This window comes from Corvus moneduloides, chromosome 1 (assembly GCF_009650955.1).
Source record: "Corvus moneduloides isolate bCorMon1 chromosome 1, bCorMon1.pri, whole genome shotgun sequence".
Lineage (NCBI taxonomy): Eukaryota > Metazoa > Chordata > Aves > Passeriformes > Corvidae > Corvus > Corvus moneduloides.
In genome coordinates, this window is record NC_045476.1 from 9,720,731 (window position 1) to 9,741,889 (window position 21,159).

The 21,159-nt window shown below is 38.4% G+C and overlaps 1 protein-coding gene across 2 annotated transcripts in view; it reads right to left on the reverse strand.

Moving 5' to 3' along the window:
* VIPR2 (vasoactive intestinal peptide receptor 2) overlaps nt 1-21,159 on the reverse strand; it is a 51,802-nt gene that overhangs the window by 23,508 nt on the left and 7,135 nt on the right. For both annotated transcript variants that reach the window (XM_032099424.1, XM_032099415.1), the window contains exons 3-4: nt 12,925-13,032; nt 9,138-9,235 (exon numbers count right to left, since the gene is read on the reverse strand). In XM_032099424.1, coding sequence (XP_031955315.1) covers nt 9,138-9,235; nt 12,925-13,032 — 206 coding nt within the window. The remainder of the gene's footprint in view (nt 1-9,137; nt 9,236-12,924; nt 13,033-21,159) is intronic.

Below are 21,159 nucleotides of genomic sequence, written 5' to 3' on the forward strand. Positions count from 1 at the left end.
CGTCACTTCACCCTACTAGGGAGAACAGAAGAGCTTGTCTTCTGCCAGAAAAAAACCACACTATTTAATGTAATATTTCTGGCATTCTGTACACACACATGACCCCTACAAAAAATAGTCAGACTAAAATCAAAAGAGGAACCCCGTGCACTTTTAGCCCAGCAAACAGCTGTTGGTATCAGCAGGACTGAGTCTCTCTGCTGGCCATTGCTTTGCCAAACAGATGAATGTAGAACAGCTGCATGTGGGTATGTCAGGACTGAAGTTAATCAGCCAGGAGTGCTTGGACATTACCTGAACACTGACCATGGTCATTTTGTTCAAGCTAAGCATGAGAAAATAAAAAATAATTACACAATTGAAATTGTTTTATCATATGATATAGATTTTTCAATTATCCTGTATTCTGCACTGGAAATGGTAGAAAAGAACACCTTTCCCTTTTTCTCAGACATTTTACTGGTTTAGTTTCATAACAATCAGAAATCTTAGAAGCTATAGAATTTTCTACTGATCAAAAATTAACCCTGCTTCTCAAACTGCTGCAAAGGTAAGTAAACACTAACCCATTCTTAATCCATTACATCACAAATTACAATTATTCAAATTCATGTGCTTTGATTTTAAAAAAAAGTTGGGGTTTTAGGAGCTCTCCTGTTTTTTTTTTCTGTTAAAGGAATTTTCCCCATTCGTGTTGCTAGGGGGACAAATTGCTGGGTACTTCAGAAAAACAAAAGAGCTGGCTATAGGGGGTGGGGTGCATATGGATACTCTTTTGTTTCACCTGGGTGTGCAGTCAGTCAGTCCCCGGCGTTTGGACAGAGAGAGAGGCTGCTTTCTTGGGGCTGCATTTTCCTTCTGCTGGAGAAACCCCAGGAAAATGCAGCCCACCTTCCCTGCCGTGCTCAGAGCCGGGCCGTGGCCGCCCTGCCCCGCTGCTGCTTCGAGCCTTCGCTGCGTTGTAGCCGTGCTCGCCCTGCCTGCCCAGACCTCCCGGGGGTTCCCCGTTTGGATACACCTCATCTGCCACCCGGGATTTGTGCTCGTCCCTGCCGTTCCAGCCTGCTGTTCCAGCCTGCTGTTCCCGAGGGTCCGGCCGGACACCGGGATTGGCTGCCCAGGGGTTTGTGAAGCCTTTGTTCCATCCCTCCCCGGGATCCCAGGGCACCGGTGCCGCGTGCTCCCCGAGCTCGCTCCGGAGCGCCCCCTGCAGCCGCGGGGGAACCATCGCACCTGCCCTGCTCACCGGGAGCCGCCAGCGCCCCTGCCGGCTGCGAGCGGAACTGCACCCGAGGGGAAAGGGCCCGACAGCCGAGAAGGCTGGCACTGGGTTTGTGATTGTTCGCTGCTACTGCCATGGTTATTGCTGTTTGTTTGACTGGTTATACACATATAGATACATAATAGTAAAGAACTGTTATTCCTATTTCCCACATCTTTGCCTAAAAGCCCCTTGATTTCAAAAGTATAATAACTAGGAGGGAAGGGGGGTCGCATCTGCCATTCCAAGGGAGGCTCCTGCCTTCCTTAGCAGACACCTGTCTTTCAAACTAAGACAAAAAAAAATTTAGATTATTAGAATGTTATAGACGAATAGCATGAAGCACTTTATTAGACTCAGCACAAAAGATGATGCAATCATACTGGTCCTTAAATTTCTTGTATGAACCTAAAGCAGATGTGTCTTAATTTGCCAGTAAGACCTCTATAACTCCTAGTGACTCAACAAAAAAAAATTTAGTAAATGGTGTTCTCAAATTATACGTCAATTAAATATACACACAAACTCCAAAAAGACAAAGAATTAAATTCCACATTGTGCTGTGGCAATTGAAAACCCGGAAATTCATTAGACTAATATTGACTTAGTCACAGCTATGATATATTTGTCACTCATCTGTATTTTACCTAGTACCCTTTAGAAACAAACTGTATCGTATTGCTGCAAAAGAAACAGGCAAAGCAATGCCAAATCTGATAGAACAAAAAACCAATGTCTTTTACACAAGATGGGATATCTTACTTCTGTCTTACTACTCTGTGCAAACCATAATCACCCAGATCTCAACTAACATTTAGCTTTAACCTCTAAACTTAAAATATAAATGTGCAAGATTGGAAGGAATAAAATGACTGCAACAAAGGCATGGATTAACCAAAAGAGAATTTCAAAATAAATTATATTTAAAAAATATTTTAACACAGAAGAAATATCATAACTCCTTCAGATTTTATAGCTGTTTTCAAAGGATAAACTGATTCAAGTCATACACATGAAATTGAAATGAAATTATGAAATTGAAATGACATGAACTTTTCTGCAAGTCTAACAAAATCAGTACTTTTGCAACATATTAAGAACAGCTGCCCTGTGGAAATTATTGGCAGGATTATTTAAGCAATACTGGTTCCAAAACTGAAATCCAACAATTTATTTTTAAAGTTCTGAGGAAAATATTAAAATTACAACCACTAAACTAAAGTCAGTAGGTGGTTAGGCACAGAAAAAAAAAAAATCAGTGGCTTAAGATTTTCAGAAAAAAATAATGGAAATGGTTACAGAAAGTGTAAATACTTTCTAAAGACCTAATCCTAAAATGTTTCCTCTTTTTTTGCGGCTACTTAATAGGTTTTAAAAGGGTAAAAACCCCCACACTTATAAAATGAAATTGGATTAGTACAAGTTTGTCTAATTTGTGTTAACTTCAATAAATTTTTTGTAAAATCTATTTCTAGGCACACTTTTGTTTTCTTACAAAAGACACCTGTTTCTGCTAATGCTTCCTTTAAATTTAGTTTCACGTTATTCTTACTAAGCTCAGGAGACAGAAGTCTTCTGTTTATTCACAAAATAGCACTTCCTAAGCAAAGCTGACAGACACCCAGTGGATCTCTGAACCTCATCCTTAGTTTGGAAGGACCTCTAGGGGTGAGAAGGTACCTCCGTGATGAAGGAGAAAACACTGGAGAAAGTTGAGGATATGGATCCTTTGTCCAAAGGAATTTTGCTGTTGACCAGAAATCACCCTTAATGTAAAAGAAAAATCCTCACCTCTTTATTCATTTAACCTTAAATATAATTTATTGTTGCTAAGGAATATATGACCATTATCATCCCAACTGACTCTTCATTTTGTTTATTCTGTGGGCTAATACTGTATGTAAGAGAGTTTACTCTTCACAGATATAAGTATTTACAACTATATTAAAATTTGTGATCTTAAATTTTCATGATCCCAGTCTCAATATTTGAATATTTCATAATATTTGAATATTCATACTCCAAGAACATACCAGGAAATCTTAAACTGTACAATGTAAAATAAGAGCTGGGCCTAGCAAATGAGTTCAGTGCCTTAAAAACACTGAAATGAGCAAATGCAAATAGAAATGGAATAAGGAACCCTAGTTCTTTCCTTCTGCAAAATTAAATTCAACAAGGCAGTAGCCTTTTCTAAAATCCTGTACTACTTATGAGAGAACAAATATAAACTGAGATAAAGAGATGGATTATGTGTTGTGGACAATTTAATTTTCTCTTATAGGAGGACACTTCTACACATTTGTGAATTATGTATGTAGAGAAGAATAGAATTTACTAAAAAGATGTAATAAAATTGGTATTCCTCATGGCATTTAATAATCTTTATACTAGTAATTAATTATATCCTTTTTCAGATGTTTTCCCTTCAACTCACCCTGAGTCTAAACACCAGCCAATAAACCAGATGAGACCAGCATTGCCGTAAGTATCTCTTAGCAATAGTGGCATAATTAATTTTAGTTATGTCAGTCAGAATGTCTTGTTTTTCAAAGTTCCCTAAATGTACTGGGAGAGATGACAACTTTGTAGATGCACAAACTCCCACATTTTCCTGTGTAAATGTGTATCAGCAGATGTATCTGTGAATGTGAACACTCGTGTACTGGAAATTAGCAGTTTATTGAATATTCTGCAATTAAAGTGAATTTCCTCTATGGTCTACAAGAGGGAGTATCAGCTAATATTCAGTCCTAGTCCTCACTTGAAGTCAGTGGAAGATTTTGCATTTAATTTAAGGAATATTGGTCTCTTAATGACACTTCATGGAAAAATACTAATGAAAAATGCAGCATAACATAAATAAATTTAGCATGACTTAGAGGCACATGAAAATACATTGGTAGATGGCTGCCTTGTGTCAGATTTTGTTGAGAGGCAAGGATTCAATTTAGACTCACTCCAAACAATCCATTATTCCAGAGCAATGATCCACTCCACAGACAGCAGTAATACATCTGTTTTCTAAAGGCAGCTACAGTCAAGACACTCTGTCACTCCTGCCCTCACTGCCTCGACTCCACTTGTCTGGGCTGGTGTGTCTGCAGCACACCCAGGGTGATGTGAACGCTCCAGGAACCTGGGCAAATGGGGGAATGCTTCTTCCATGGATGATGCTCCTACTAAAGGCACAAGCTGCAACAGTATCACCATACTCAACCACCGTGAGGATCTTCCTCTCCATAAAAGACACTACACCTTCAAATCACACGGCCTGTAACCTCTATATATTGGGGCTTTTGTGTGATCTAAAAAATCCTGGGCCAATTCACACTAAGATTTAGACAAAGCTGTATTAACTGATTCAGTCATTATTTTAAATGAAGTGGACACTTTTCAGTGCTTTGCATTCACCAGACATCTTGCTGTATATTAATAATACTGACACAGGGTTTAATACCTTCTGACAACAGCTAGGACGTGTCTCCAGCTTGTTCAGTCTAGATAGAAGATGTCAAAATATGTCAAGGAAAGGTTGCAGAGAGGCTTGAGTTTGGTTAACACACCTTGATGTGTGTTTCTAGCATGGTCAAATCAAGCTTGCTATTTTGCTGTTGTGCTGCTGTGAGCTCCACAGAAATATAAAAGGGAAAAAAAAGAGATACTTGAATACCAAAGATGAACCTAAAACCTGATCTTGAAGGTTAGCAGTAACTAGTTTACTTATAGAAAAAGGTCTGGAACCATATAATAAACGTTTAGAGCTATGCTTCGATGTGATAACAACATACAAGTATTTTGTTCACACATTATCATTGTTGTGCTTAAACCCCAATGGCAACAAAACATCACACAACCACTCACTCCCTCCCTCCTCTCCCTGCCTCCCCAAACCCCCCATGGGGTGTGGAGAACTGGGAAGAAGGTAAAACCTGGGTTGGGATAAGAAGACAAGTGATGCCCAACACCATTGCTCAGCAGCCACTGACCGATGCCCAGCCCATCCCCGAGCAGCAGCCGAGAGCTCCCAGCCAACTCCTCCCAGTTTATATACTGGACATGACGTTCTGTGGTGTGTGTCGTGGTTTGACACTGGCCAAGCGCCAGGCACCCACGAGAGTCTCTCGCTCACCCTTCCCTGCCACAGCCGGGCAGAGGAGAGAGAGAAAAAAAAAATTAACGAAGGCTTCATTAGTTGAGACAACTGGGAGAAAACACTTCAAGAGCAAAAGAGGATTAACTTAAAGTTACAAAGTGAATTTATTGCTAACAGAATCAGAGGAGGATAATGAGAAGTAAAATAAGCCCTTAAAACACCTTTTTCCCCAGCCCCTCCCTCCTTCCCACCGACAGCGCAGGGGGACAGGGCACGGGGGTTTGGTCAGTCCATCTCCGAGATTTCCTTCCGCTGCTCCGGGACAGGACTCTTCCCCTGCGAGGCCGTGGGGTCCCTCCCATGGGAGACAGTTCTCCTGAACTTCCCTGGCGTGGGTCCCCTCTCAGGAGCAGCAGCCCCACCGGCCCTGCTGCAGCCTGAGCCCCTCCCACGGGCACACAGCCCTCCCAGAGCTGCTGTGTTGGGGCTCTCTCTTCCCACGGGGTGCAGTGCTCCAAGGACAGGCTGCTCCAGCCTGGAAGCAGGGCCCTCTCTCTCCACCGGGTCTCCCACTGGAGCACAGCCTCCTCCAGGCATCCACCCGCTCCGGCACGGGCCCCTCCCCTGCGGGCTGAGGGTGGATCTGTGCATCCCCCAGACCCAGGGGCTGCAGGGGCACAGCTGCTGCACCACGGTCCTCACCACGGCCTGCAGAGGAACCTCGGCTCTGCTGCCTGGAGCACCTCCTGCCCCTCCTTCTTCACTGACCTTGGTGTCGCTTTGTGGCTTTCCCGACATGTTCTCACCTTCTCCTCTTCTCTGAATAGAAGCAAAACCCCATGACTTTGTTTTGATTTTCTTCTTAAATATGTCATCACAGAGGCGTTACCAACCTCTCTCATTGGTCCAGTTTTGGCCAGCAGCATGTCCATCTTCAGAGCCATCAGAGATTAGCTCTGCTGGACATGGTGGAACTTTCCAGGAGCTTCTCACAGGAGCCATCTCTGTGGCCCCCCTGCTACCTAAAACCAGGCCATGCCAAACCAATACAGTGGGGAATATCCCTCAGGCCAGTTGGGGTCAGCTGTCCTGGCCATGGTCTCTCCCAGCTCCTTGTGCACCTGCTCGCTGGCAGAGCATGGGAAGCTGAAAAGTCCTCGACTTAGGGTAAGCACTACTCGGCAACAACTAAAACTTCAGTGTGTTACCAACATTATTCTCACACCAAAATCAAAACACAGCCCTGTACCAGCTACTAGGAAGAAAATTAACTGTCCCAGCCGAAACCAGGACAGTCATATTTATCAAACTGATCCCCCATAAATTGTGGCAAGAGCAGTAGAGAACGCTAAGATCTAACACAGAATAAGCCAAGGGTTTTGTAACAGGCACTTACAGTTAATTTTTAAATGTTAAGCAAGCTGTTTCTTTTTATAGAACCTGCTAATACACCACTGATATGGAATAAAATTGAACTTTTTAATTTGAACATAAAATCAGTGCAAACTGGAAGGATGCAAGTTCTTTCAGCAAAGAAATAAGAGGTGACACATTTATGGTATTTCTTAATAAGCTCCCTCATTTGAGTGCATTTTTAAGCATAGAAATTTGGTACCTGTTAATAAATTATTCAGTATTTGCTCATCAATCTTTATCATTTAAACCTTCTCTAGAATATTCAAAACTGCCCAAAATAAACGTATATCTGGAGAGAGATATATGCCTGTGTGTATGCATATATGTACAATATGTAGAATATGTATGGAAATAAGGGCCCTTTGCATTAAAGATAAAAGTCTGTATCTTAAAAGATGGAAAAAAACCCCACAGGAACAAATACTTAATTGGATCTATAATGGCAATTCATTCAGCAGTGAAGATGCAGGCACCAAATTTACACCAAAGACAGTTTCTACCTACTAATCTAACATCCTCAAAGGAAAACATAAACCAGGAAACTTAGGACTTACCCTAGGAAAGGTATTTTGCCACCTTCCCTAAAATATTACCTCCTTAGTTAATGTAACTTTGAGGACAACTTCATATATTTCACACCCCATACTGCAAAGCATATTGTTGCATGACATTTTTATGCCCAGAATACTCAGTATCTAAATATTAGGACTTCATTTTTAGCTCTTACTGTTGAAATACTATATTAACAAAAAAAAAAAAAAAACCAAAAAACCCCTACTGATTTATGCTGAGCAAAGATCTTGGTTTGAGGGGCTGCCATTGAGCACTAAGATGCGAATTCAAGAAAACATCTTCTATGTAAACAAGTAGCTGGTGCAGAACCTCAAATGCCTTCTAAAATTCCACACCTGCATGATAGTTGCATTCTTTCTATTGTCTCTATGAGTTATATCTATGATATTATATCTATAGTATGTTTGCTAATAATTTTTTCAGTACCTGCTTTTCACATCTCTCTTCTGATTTTTATCTTCACACTTTTATTATTTGCTTTTTTCAAGGCTTTTGTAAATGTTGCTGCTACTTCCTATTTCCAGTTCTCTAGGTTAATTCCTGCAAGTATAGTCAATTTGCATTTCATTCACCTCCTTCAAATTACTAATGAATATGTCAAACAAGAACTGCTTTTCTATTATACTAGTCATCTTCTAATTGTTTCTCACTACTTGAAATACTATCTTTTGTTAATTTTAATTTTTCTGTTTTGACCCATTTTCACTCCACATGGCAATGCCTGGGTTGAATGACAGTTTAAAGTGGCTGTTTTAGCAGTAATACATGTGTGTTCCCAAGCTGTCAGATGACACAGATGTTTTAGAATTTATCTTCCGAAAATTTGGGAAAACAACATATTCTCTCAATTTTCTCTATTATCTATTTTCAACTACAGTAATGGTTGGGCTTTTAAATACAGAAAGAAATGCCAAAACCTGCCTGCCTTAGCTGGAATGCCAGTGCATCTCTGCAAGCCAGACAGAACAGATCTGCTACAGCTATTCCACACATACTAAAATCCAGGGAAAAAACCCAGCTGGCCAAGTATCTTTGTTCATGAGAGGACTTAATCTGTTCTGGGTAACAAGAGTTTTACTGACGCTATGAGCTCCTGCTTGTAAACAAAGTCTTGCTCTGTTAGCCTCAGCAGGAAAATAGACAGAAAATATGAAAAATGTGATGGTAAAAACCCTTCCCTCAACTACAAGAGAGTATCTGCAAAGTGAACAAATTCAATTTTCCATGCATAGTGCATTTAGGATACCTTGATAGCTTTCTGAACCGTTTACAACTGCGAACACAACTTCAAGTCAATATAAATTTGCAATAACTTCAATGACCTAAATAAATTGTATTTTGCTTATAACTTTACTTATATCATCAATCTAGTGGTGCATGTGCTATTAACAGATTAAAACAGATTATATTATTATTAGGTTTTGAGATAACTTCTTTTGAAATATTATTTTGAAATAACTGAAACATCTAGAAATAACACAATGCAAAACATACGATGCCCCATCTGAGTAGCACAGCAATATGAGATATACAGATGCATTACCACAATTACCAACTGTTTATAGCCTTGAGTTTCAAACAGTTACTGAGTTCTATATTTCTGATTTTATCTCATTAGACAACTGCAATCTGAGCATATTGCAACCAATGCTAGGAAAAATTACTACAGATTTTTATTAAATCTGATTATTATTTAATCTGAGTAAATGGGATTTCTTTAGAAGCAGAGTATGTCTAGATAGCTATACTGAACGCCATCACCTAAATGTATAGAAAAAGTATTTATCCTACCTTATATTCATCTTCATAGTCATTGTATCCACAAGTACTTAAGATGTCAGGAAAGATATCCGACCATCCATTACTTGTACAATTTTTGCTAATATTTCCTGTAAAACAAAATTAGAGATTTTAAATCAGAACAATTCAAAACTCTTCTCATCAATGACTCCTTAGACAACCTAAATTTGTCATTAGCTAGTCACAACCTAGCTCTTTTTCCTTTATTTCCTAGGACTCAACCCAGCCATTTCCTTTCATGTTCTCTTCATTCATGTTACTTTGGCTTTTACTCTTGCTTGGAGTCGTCTTTGCACTACAGAAAAACAAAAGTAAACCTGAACTGTGATGGCAGGCTTCTCCCTTGGTATAACAGCTATTTCTGTCACATCTGCAAAAACCTAAACTGTTCTGCTGTTTTATTTAAAATACTCAGAAGGGAGTCTTTCCATTCACTCTGTAAAGGGGCTATTTGTAGGTACAGCAATTTGAAAGAAAAGTCATTTCAGTGAGAATTGTTCTAACCTCCTATTTAATCTTTCGGAGAAGCCAATACCAAGTGATCTACTGAAGAGTTATAAAAGCTCTTAGACATTGAGGTGATGACTTACTGCTACAGCAAATGTTGGTATGTTTGGTAATGAAGTTTAAAGGCCAAATTATGTGATAGGTTGAAGAACAAGGAATAAAAATGAGTGCTGAATTTCACTCTTTGAACCAATACTGAAACAAGGTAGTCCAAGGAGTGCACAGGACATGTGGAAGTATGGCTGGAAAGGAATTTCGAACATCTATTAACTTCAGAAAATTTCTGTTTGGAACTGAGAGAAGAAGTTGACTCTTTTCAGAGACAAAGTCACACAGATGAGATGCGGGCAACCCATGATTCTACTTCTTAATCTCATTAAAATGAATTAATTTTCATGCAATATGGAACAGCTTTAATAGGGGAGAACAGAAAAGCTGGGTTTCAGACTAAAATATAGTAATCACATTTATTATAACTAACTCTTACAATGTTACAATATTAACATTACAATGTTAATACATAGCCAACTTCCCTCACATTTCTAAAAGCAATTTGTATATCCATGATACTTGAAATCTATAACAATATACTGCTTTGGTCTGGAGTTCACCACTGGTCTTTAAGATTTGACTTAAAGATGCCTGTTTTCCACCACAGAAAAATAAATCTATGTGTCATAGATCAGTGTTGGTCAAGAATAACCAAACTTGTTTATGTACACTCCAAACTAAAGCTTTTGTGATTTTTACTTTGTTGATTGGTTACTGGAATTTCTTCTTTGTATAAAGTCTTCAGTGGAAAGTTGTAAATATCCTACAAATGGTTCACCAGCCAACAACCAAAGGCGTTGACCTAAACCCACAGTCTCCTCCAACAACGGGACCATTTTTGCCATTTGGCATAGAAATTACATTTTTAAAAGAAAATGTAACCTATTTATACACTGTGAAGAGTCTTCACTTTAAAAGTACATCAAGATTCTGAGACTAGGAAGAGCAGAGGAATGTGTTAACAGAACCACAAACTGCGTCAAAGCCAGCTTTGCAAGAAAAAGACTCCATGTACCCAAGATGCTGAAGTATTTTCTACTCCAAATATTGCAATACTGTCTAACCTGAAGAGAGTAGGGCAATGTTCTATGGAAGGCAACATTTATTTCTACACCATCTTTTCATGCAGTTAAATATTTCAGATGGCAACCTGATTTAAAACCTATAACTTGACACAGACCCATACATTTGAATAAAAACTTTACAGAATAACTTTCTGAGACTCATAAACTTGTAAAATACAGGAAAAACGTTATAGGATAATATGACTGCTTTCACAGTAAAAATTCTTTCAATCAAAAGTTACCAACATTCAATATAGAATTAATTATGTGGTATGCTTAAACTGTAACATAGACCACCACTGATGAAATTTAGAGCCAGCTCTCCAAAAGTTCTAAAGATGAGAAGACAACTACTTTTTTAAATTCTCAATTTAAATTGGGAAATCCTTTAAGTAATTGATGGCATTTAAAAGCCTACTAGTGGTTTGGAATTTTTGTAAAAAAATAAGGTATTCTAGATCATCTTGTAGTAGAATTTTAACTCCTCTTAAACACTAAAAACTAAAACATACATCTCACAAATCTGGCTAAATAAAAAGAGTTAAATTTATTGTTTAAAGATATTTTCATAATTTTCCACTATAAGAATGAAGTTAATTTGTAATGTGCTGTGTATGAATTAAATAAATTACATATTCCTGAGCATAACCAACTTATAAAGGTGCTAAGATTCAATCAACCATGCAAAATGTTTGTTGTCTTCCTTCTCTGAAATTATAGAAAGACAAGATTTAAAAAACACTCTTAATTGAACAGGAACCTCTAAAAATCAACCCTGTTAGTTCTGCAAGCAGGAAGTAAACAGATAGCTATGAAAAAGACCTAGATCTGGGAAAATGATAGCAAACTATAAAAAGGAAGTAATCTTTCAGTCTTGCTGACACCATGGTGAAGTGAGATAGTGTTGCAATGCACTGTGAAGGTTTCAGACTTAAATTTTTATTGCAGTTGTTTCATAGTAAAATTAAAATGCTGTAATATAATCAACAGTTGTGAAATAAACTACAGAGTGTGCATGCTCTAGCTTTTGGCAAATAGACAGAAGAATCATGATTTAATTCAGATTTTGAATTTTTGATATTTATTAGTTTGCCGTGTCTCATGACAACACTTTATTATCTTCATTTGAGTAATTTGAAAACTTCCATAGATTTCACAAGATTTAGTGATGATTACACATACTTTCCCCTTTAAAAATTGTTTAGTTTATCCATGATAAACGAATCAAGATGACCAGTTCCAGGAATGAAAACCTTTGCTCATCTGTAGATTGTTTTAGTTATCTATTTTTTACTGGAACAAGACTTACTCAACAGTTTTGAGTCTAAAGGTATTTTAGTCATACCCCAAATTAGCCTCTAAGTCAAAAGTAATATCTTTAAAGCTGTCCACAGAGACACCAAACCCTTCCCTCCAAAAAAGAAATAATTACATAACTGTGATAAGTTTTTCATCTTTCACCAGCTCTTCATGACAATGGTTTCCCACCTGAGCAATGAGGATAAGATTTTTTCCTGCAGCATTTTGAGATACATGTGAAATACTCTGTGTACATCATCTATTTTCAAAACCCCACTTTCATGCCACAGGGAAAAATATGATGTATTGACAAGATGATGCAGAATATGGTAGACTTAAACCAGTTAATTGTTTCAGCAGTCTGAGACACTGATGAGCTCTTTTCAAGTTCTATTAAAAAGCAGCATAAAAGGTTTCATAACAACTACCTTAAATTGCAATAGCAGTAATTTTTAGGTATTATCTGTTAATGTGGGCTCTTTATTCTCACAAAGGCAAGGCAAAGCTCCCCTCCTGAGGCACAGAAGGAACAACCTACATGTGACCTGCTGGCAGCTGTTAGAGATGTCAGTCAGGCACAGCTGCCTTAGCAATTAACAGAACAGGTCAAAAAAGAGCAAGCAGTGTCTGCAGCTTTGGTGAGTGTCACTGTATCAGAAAATATATTTAGTATCTAACTTAACACCAAACAAAACACAAACATGATAATTTTGTCTTTTCATGGTGTATCCTGAACAGCTCTGACAAGAATTTTAACTCTATAAAGAAAATAAAACCCCCAAATAAACCATTTTTAGCATATTATGTTACAGAACACCAGAGAGAAGCCAGTAAAAATACAGCTTAAAATAAAATACCTGGTTTGCCAGAAAAAAGGCTAAATACTTTTGGACAAGGGACAGTGACAGTCTCTCCAATCTTCGCAGGATGCCAACAGGTGATGTTATCCCAAACTCCAGCACATCCTGAAACAAACCAGTGTTAACATACTTGAAAGCTGGGTTTACCTTATAAAGACCTGGTAAAAGCTTTGGATGAGGGGTTAAAAAAACATTAGACTCCTTCAATAAAGCTGCAAAGATGATGTTTTCTTGAAAACTTTAAAGGAATCATAAGAGTCTGCTGATTAACCAGCCAATTTTTAGGTCTGCTAATACATTGTTTGCAAAATGTCTCATGAAAACAATGTCATTGTGATGTGAGGATGCTAAGAAAAAGTAAAAAATAATAAAAAATAACTCCTGAGCATTGATATGGATTATTAAGAATTGCAAAATTTTGAGAATTTCTTAATCACAATTAAAATGGAGTTTTCTATCAAGCAGATTCAAATCACAAATAAATATCTAAGTAGTTCATTGGACTCAGCACCACATATGATAGGAATGCATCATGACTGGAGAATGTTTGGAACAATAGGCGTGGACTAACAGAACAATCTCTCAAACTAAGTAACAGACATTTGAACACGGAATGCTTCTATGTATTGGTTTCAGGAAGGGAAGGGGGCCTTCAAATTTCATAGACATGGTTTATAGTGGCAGTAACTGCTTGTTACAAGTAGGGAGTAACTTGCTACAGCTTTGCCCATGTTGATATCTCTATTAATGTGGCTCAAAGGCTGTATCTTGTGAATGAGTGTAAATCTTCCTGTAGCTGCTATAGGCACTTGGCTCAACCATGCCCGGCTTAAAGGTGTCTATTTATAATGCATATCTTCTATGCTAAGCAAAGAGTTCTGAAAGTTTCTCAATATAAGCCTTGTGAGGACAAAGAAATAAGGAAATGTTACTCGTACTATCTCAGTTCAAGTTATTAAAAAAAAACCATGTGCAAAATTCTGGGCATTTATGTCTTCAGATAAGGCAATTAACAATTTAAATTTGTAATTAATGCTAAAGAGAAAAACCAAACCATTATCCCACTGGTATTATCTCCATAAGATTATTAGCAGTATAAGGGACAGTTTGTTCCTTTCAGAAGAGAACATAAAACTTGGATTAGGAACTGCTCACAGCCATATTATTCTTCAGAATATTTATAGCATTAGCAATTCATTATTAATTTATTCTGTGCTAGTGAGGTCATGCCCAAAATCAAGCCACATGAGTTAAATGAAACTTGAAAAGGAATATTTAGAAGTTCTATATTTGTATAAAAACTTTTTAGTGCAATTAAACTTGGACAGCTTGTGTTGACTTAAAATGTGCAGCATCCTGCTCTCAAAGTTTAAGTTACTTTCAAAGCACACGTAAACTAGGAAACCAAAGAATGTGTTACAGGACCAGCAGCTGGATTTGTCCCAAGGCTATGTCCTAGCTGCAGCATGAAGAAAAGCCAGTGGCACAGTGTTCCCATGGGCCTTGCTTTCCTTTGGAAACATCCATCCAAGTGTGATAGCTGGGAGGGAGCCTCGGTGTGGTACCAAGAACAAGGTTTGGAGATGATGAGAGGAGGATTATGGGGGAAATTCTGCATTTGATCACCAATTCCACAGAGTCCTCTTTATAGTTTCCCAAGGAAGTGCAATTCTCCAGAGGATTCGCATGTGGGGATTGGGTCTTTCTTCACTCCTCTTAGGATTGTACAGTTCTAAATGCAGCATCTGTTCTATATTCAGAAAGATGATGCCAGAAATAAGGGATTACTAAAGGGAACACTTCACAAAGTTTATCTCTGTGCATAGATAACATAATGCCTTACCCTCCACTGCCCTGTAAGCTGCATCAGCCTCTTGGCATTACTGACAGTATCCCTGAGAGATCTCTGATGGTGGCTTGGCCATCTGTATACAGTTTCTGAGGTTTACATCTCAGCAGGTCACCTTCATAGCCTTTGAAGTCAATGGAATTTCAACATGCCTAGGTGCTTCCTGAGCTGCAGTTCTGAGTCAAAATCAAGTCCAAATCTCTATGATGCAACACCAGGGCTTACACAAAGTAAAAGAATGTTTACCTGAACCAGTTCAGGTCATGCTTCCTCCCCAATTGATTTTAAGCCAAAAACAACATCAACAACACACAAGTAATCAGAAAGACAAAGAAGCTATTTTCTTCATCTGCTGGCACTCAGAACTACAGTGACAAAATGAAACTCTTTTGGCTTTGACTGATAGACTGCCTGAGCCAGCATAAACAAGCCCTGGAGTACACAAGAATAATTATCATCTTGTGAGACTTCAGACGTTTTTATTTCAACCCCATTTCCACTAACAGTGAGAGCTGAGATGAGTCATGAAAGTGTTCATGCACACCCATGGAAGCTGATGACTTTCTCAAATTCCCTTTTGTTTAATCCACTCTCTGTAAAATGGTGGGTTTGTTACAGTAATCTGCAAACAGCCCAGAGGCCTTTATAAATTTTTCCTATGCTGCTGTATATGGACTGAGCTAAGGTTTTGCCGAACAGGCAGCTGAACAATGTGAACTTTAGGGCTCCATTGCTACGTTTTCCACAAAAAAAAAGACTAAATACTCTTATTCAAGCCTCAATTAAATGGAACATTATGTAGAAAAATTGAGCTTCAAGTCCTATTCCTACCAAAATTAATCAACACGATTTGTATCAAATCTCAAAGCCAGCTTGCTGGAAGGAACTCAGTATACAAGATTTTGATGCTCAAAACACTCACTAGTCACTAATGGTTTCTGGGGAATATGTTTTTTTCCCTATTTTTTCCTCAGTATTTTAGGACTTTGCAGGCAACTATGGCCCATGAGAGAATGATACTGTTTCAGATGCCTTAAATCAAATGGATGAAATAACACCAAAGACGTATTTCCTACACCTAGACTACATTCAAATGCGTCAAAAATCATATGAGTGAAACTCAAGTGACTGTTGTCAGAATTCCAAGAATATTAACCCTCAATTTATGTATATCTACAGGCTTATTGATTATGATACAGGACATCTGAGAACACTGCTGAAATGTCCTGGAGGCATTTAGAGTTATTGAATGCCCACAGTGGGCATCTGAAAACTGGTCAGGTCTGAATGCCAAAATGGTGTTACTTGTGTAATTACTGATAGAATTACAACTATTAAACAACAATGCACCTTCTGGGCTTTCAAATCACACTCATTGCCCCCTTCCTCCAATTACTACAGATTTTTAACAATATTGCAGTATTTTATCTTCTTCTTCTCTTAAAAAACCCTACCCTTACACAGAGGTGGGATAAAATTAATGAGTCCACTCTTACTACACTTGCATCAATTTGTCTCTTCCATCCCAAAAATGTATCTCTTTTGTAGAGCACAAGTGCAATTCAGCAAAATTAAAACTAGCAACTAATTCCCTGCTGATTTTGGAAATTAAAGATGTGGCACAACTGGGGATCTTGGTAAGTTTCACAAGTCTCCAGATACTGCTCTTCACCCACCATAGTATCCTTTTACAATGACATATGCAATGACATACGTCAGAATGTGATGGAGAATGATGCACTTCATCCTAAAACACATGAAATTTGGCCAGATTCATTGCCCCAAACAATTGCCTGTTTCTTTCCAGTGACCCCAAAGCTTTAAATACCACACTGTTCGGAAGTGAAGGTATGGTAAATACTATGCTAAATGTTTCTCTTTCTCTACATAGAATATCTAGCTTGATCAAACTTAATATTCTCCTCTCTACTCACTCTCTACAGCTCTTTGTCCATCTATTAATTAATCCAGTGTTAAGATTTCTGGACTGTCATTCATAAAATCATTATCTAAAGTCTCATTTTCTGGAAATTTTACCCATCTCTCACATACATAGGCCTGTTTCCTACTGTCTCTGAAGGATATATTAATCAAGTAAAATACAAAATACTTATATTTTTTAGCTTTAAATAAGGTTTTAAGTTTTAGTTCTGGTAACAATTTTACCAGTAAAAAGATACTTTCTATAGAAAGTAGCTCACTCCCTAAGCAAAATTGATACTGCTCCAATGTTTATTTCACATAATGTCTGTAATTTTCTTTATTTATAGTATTTTTTAAATAGTCTAAGTACCCAGATGTACTTTAATGTACATCTTTTTTCTTTTATGTTCATTATTGGATTTAGTCTCTATGTTTGCACTGTGCTTCAATAAATTCTCAAGCATTGAGTGGTTTTGTCCTTTCACTTTGATATGTACATATAAAGCCAGTCCAGCTTAGATCTGTGTTAGCTCCTCAACTTTTTCTGCATGTCTACTATTATGTTCTTTACCTTTTTCTTTACCGATTGGGCTGGTTCTGTTTGGGATAGAGTTAATTTTCTTCACAGTTGCTAATAAGGGGCTGTGTTTTGGATTTGTGCTGAACAGTCGGTTTTTGCTTTCCCTATTAAACTGTCCTTATCTCAACCCAAGAGTTTTCCAGCTTTTACCCTCCCAATTCTCTCTGTGATCCTGCTGGTGTGGGAGCGAGGGAGTGTCTGTGCAGGGCTGGGTTGATCTCTGGGGTTAAGCCATTAACAACTGTTAATAAAACTAGCAAAGGCAAAAAGGAAAAAGGTTCTTCATCCCTTTTTCTGTGGTATCTAAAAGAACACTCCTGCACCCTGCATTGAACGTTTTCAATCTCTTCATTTGCACCATTTATTTCTCTGATGTGTCATTCACAGCATATCCAAGGAAACAACCAAACTTCCCAGAAAACCCTTGCTCAGTGACTCGCTCAAAAGTCTCTCTTCTACTGATCCCCTCTCCTGTTCCTCCAGATGATACTGCAGATACTATTGTTAGCTAGTTTCAATGAGATCACTTACTTTATTTGACTGTTTGGTCTTTAATGCTTGTCATGCATTTGCAGATAGTTCATAGTGAAAGGAAACATAACAGACTATAAACCACATTTTGTTTCTCATTTTCTTCAGCTTACATAAGCACTGCCACTACATTCATCATCCTGCTTTTTGGGATCCAGTCTTTGAGCAACAAGTTCACTTACCTATGTGTGTTTCTTCTACATCAGATTTAACTAGTTTAAACAGAATGATGAAACCAATAGAGTTTATCTCAGTGAAACACTGGGGCTTGTGCTGGAAAATTTTGTTTATAGACACATTTTATAAATCTATAACCACTAGGTGGCACTTTGTATTTGGATTTAAAAATTGTCACTTGCAAGAGACGTTTAGCATTTTTTAAAACTGTCTAGGCATGCATAAAACATGAAAAAACAACTGAGTGCTTTGAAAATGAGTAAGAAAGTCGACAGCTAGATTAGGGTGAGAAACGTTTTGATTTTTGTACTTGGCAGAGCAGGAGCCATCTCACCTCTCATGGGCAATGATTTCTAGACTGCAGGTCTGTGTGCCACAGAATGGAACTTAGGTCGCATGGGAATTACGAACGTGTATATGGACTGACATTCCTTCTGCATTTGCACACAAGTGATAAAAAAGAAATGAATAGGAGGTGCTACACAAGTAGCAAGCTAGCAAATTGGGAGCAAAGCAGAACTGCTTAGAGTGGGAATAGGAATGAGACAGTTCCAAAAAAAGCTGTTGCTCCACACTGCCTCACTGAAGTTATTTGCCACGTGCTTTTGTCAGGGCCCTGAGCTCTCAAACAGGCTGGACCTTCAGCCCAGGGCTGGACCTTCAGCCATGCTGGGGCTGCACCTGCCTTCATCCTCCTCAGAGCCGTGCCTGCCTCTTCCCAGCCCTCTGCTGTGGCCCTGCCCAGCCATCCCAGGTCTCTGCCCGACCCTGGTGCCCTGTGCCAGGCTGGGTCCTGACCCACCTTGCAGGCTGATGTCCTTGTCACAGGGAGGTGACAGCTGCCCGGGGCTGGGGCTGCGGCTGCCCTGACTTGGGGGGAAGGACCCTGCCAGACCCTGCCTGCCCAAAGCCCCTCTGTGTGAAGCTGCCCACCTGCAGCTGTGTGAGGATGAAAGCACTGGCTACAGTGTGGTCAAGAAGCAGCTCCAATTACTCACAAATACTGAGGAAGCGCTGATATAAAAAACATCATTTCTGGTCAACGAACACTACTTGTAGACAGCAAACAGAAATTTGAAATTCTACAGTATACATCAGATTTAACTAGTTTAAACAGAATGATGAAACCAATAAAGTTTATCTCATACTTACCTAAAATGTTTGCAGTTCATAGGTTCTTCAAAAGCCAGTTCTATTACCAGGAATGGCAAAAATGCTGTTTCTGAGATTTCTAAGGGATTTCTGCATTTTCACTAAATGAAACACTTCTGAAGAAATGTCTTATTTCCCTTTTGAAGAACAGTTTCCCTTTAGAGAATCAAAAATCTATTGGCCAGTATTACATTTAATGTCATTTATATATTTATAGGGTTCTGTAGGGAAATACGGAAGTTGCCAGCTAAAACTTTGAAAAAAAAAACCTCCTAAAAAGAAAACAAATTTTCAACCAAATTTTCTAAGAAAATCCTGCTTTCCAATTACTCAAAATGTCCTTTGGAGACAAGAGCATTTACTTTTGTATGACTGGACGGCATGCTAATCTTACCATAAGAACATTATTTTCTATTCTTATGCAAATATATTAATGTATGTATAGTCAAAGCTGTAAGAGGTACCTTCATCTTTATGTTGCCCCAATTCTGGCATGCTGTACATTGTTCAAAAATACCATTAAATATCCATCTCCTGTTCATATAAACTCCATCACAAAATATTAAAAGTCTCTATTAAGAAGTAGGACCATATATTTCTGCTAGTATGTATTATGTCTAACCTATGTGCTATGTGTTGTATTAGCTGAAGCTCTTTCAGTGTTTTGGTATTCAAAATTTCTTCCTTGTGGTATTTGAACTTTGGATGTCATGGAGAATACACTGCCATGGCCACTGCTGTCTTTATCAGGACTCAAGTGCAAAACTATGCTGGGCAGTATTTCCTTCAGAGTCTTCTGGAAAACACAATAAATTCACTTATGGCTGTGCATTTTCCTTCTTCACAGCTACAAATGCCATATATTAATGTCTGCTGCTGAATTGCTGTTCACATTTTGGGTAGAGCAGAAATTTCATGTCTTCAGAATCATTGTGGACACCTGCTGCTTCTGTTCTTTCCAAAAGGGTTTGTTATTGTCACTCTTAGTAAACTTTATTATATGAGATTTTTGAATGATCAGGAAATTTTCTTGGTCTTTGCTATTTTATTTACTAATAGTTATTTTTCAGTAGGCAACTCCTTTCATTCAAGGCTCTTTCTCACCTTTCTCACCCAGCCTCCTCAAAATACAAAGCTCTGCCTCCCTTCTGCCCTCAAATATTTAAGTACAACTTCCACAAAGCCCAGACATTGTCAATACTGTAAGGATGATCTGTTTTATGTGGTGTCATTAATGATGACACTTCAATCTGTGAAAGCCGAAACAGACAAATATCCAAAGCAGCCCCTTTGGCTTCCTTCATAAAAAGTGTGTGAACTAAGAAGTAGCAACATGTCTGCACTACAGCTGGAAAAGCAGCAGCATAGGGATTCAAGAAAGCTAAAGTTCTTCCAAGAGTTACTAGTGCTGCACGAAAGAAGTTCCATGATCCCACCATCTCATTTAATTCTACTTTCAGCACCACTGCAGTCTGAACTACTGACTCATTTTACAGAAACAATAGCTTCAAAACTAAACAAAACCTGACACAAGACCTTGATGAGATAGGGAGCATTAAGAAAGGGGGAAACTTGAGGAGATTCCTTTTCATGCAGCAAAGGAAAGCCTCATCTGGCTTTGTGTCAGTCTTCTATTGACTAATGTGGATGATAGAGTGATCACCAGGTTCGCCTAGTTATACACAGAGGTGTGTGTGGGGGGTGTAAATGCAAAATAGGCATGTTTCTTACCAGATGAACAACCTTAACAGGTAAGTTAGTCAGATAAATTAACTTCTGGACAACCTGCCACAGGTCCAACATTTGAATATTCATCCCACTGTTCTGAACATCTCTTGTTTCATCCACAAGATCATGAGCTCAGCGCTGGAATCACTGAAGGAAATTCTATTGACAGTGCAATTCAGGAGAATGGATTATACAGCAATATTGGTCCCTCTTGCTTTAAACTTATGAATAACTAAGAGCATCATTTTGGTAGTCTTGTCTCTTTCAATTTCCTATTGCTAGCTGCATTATG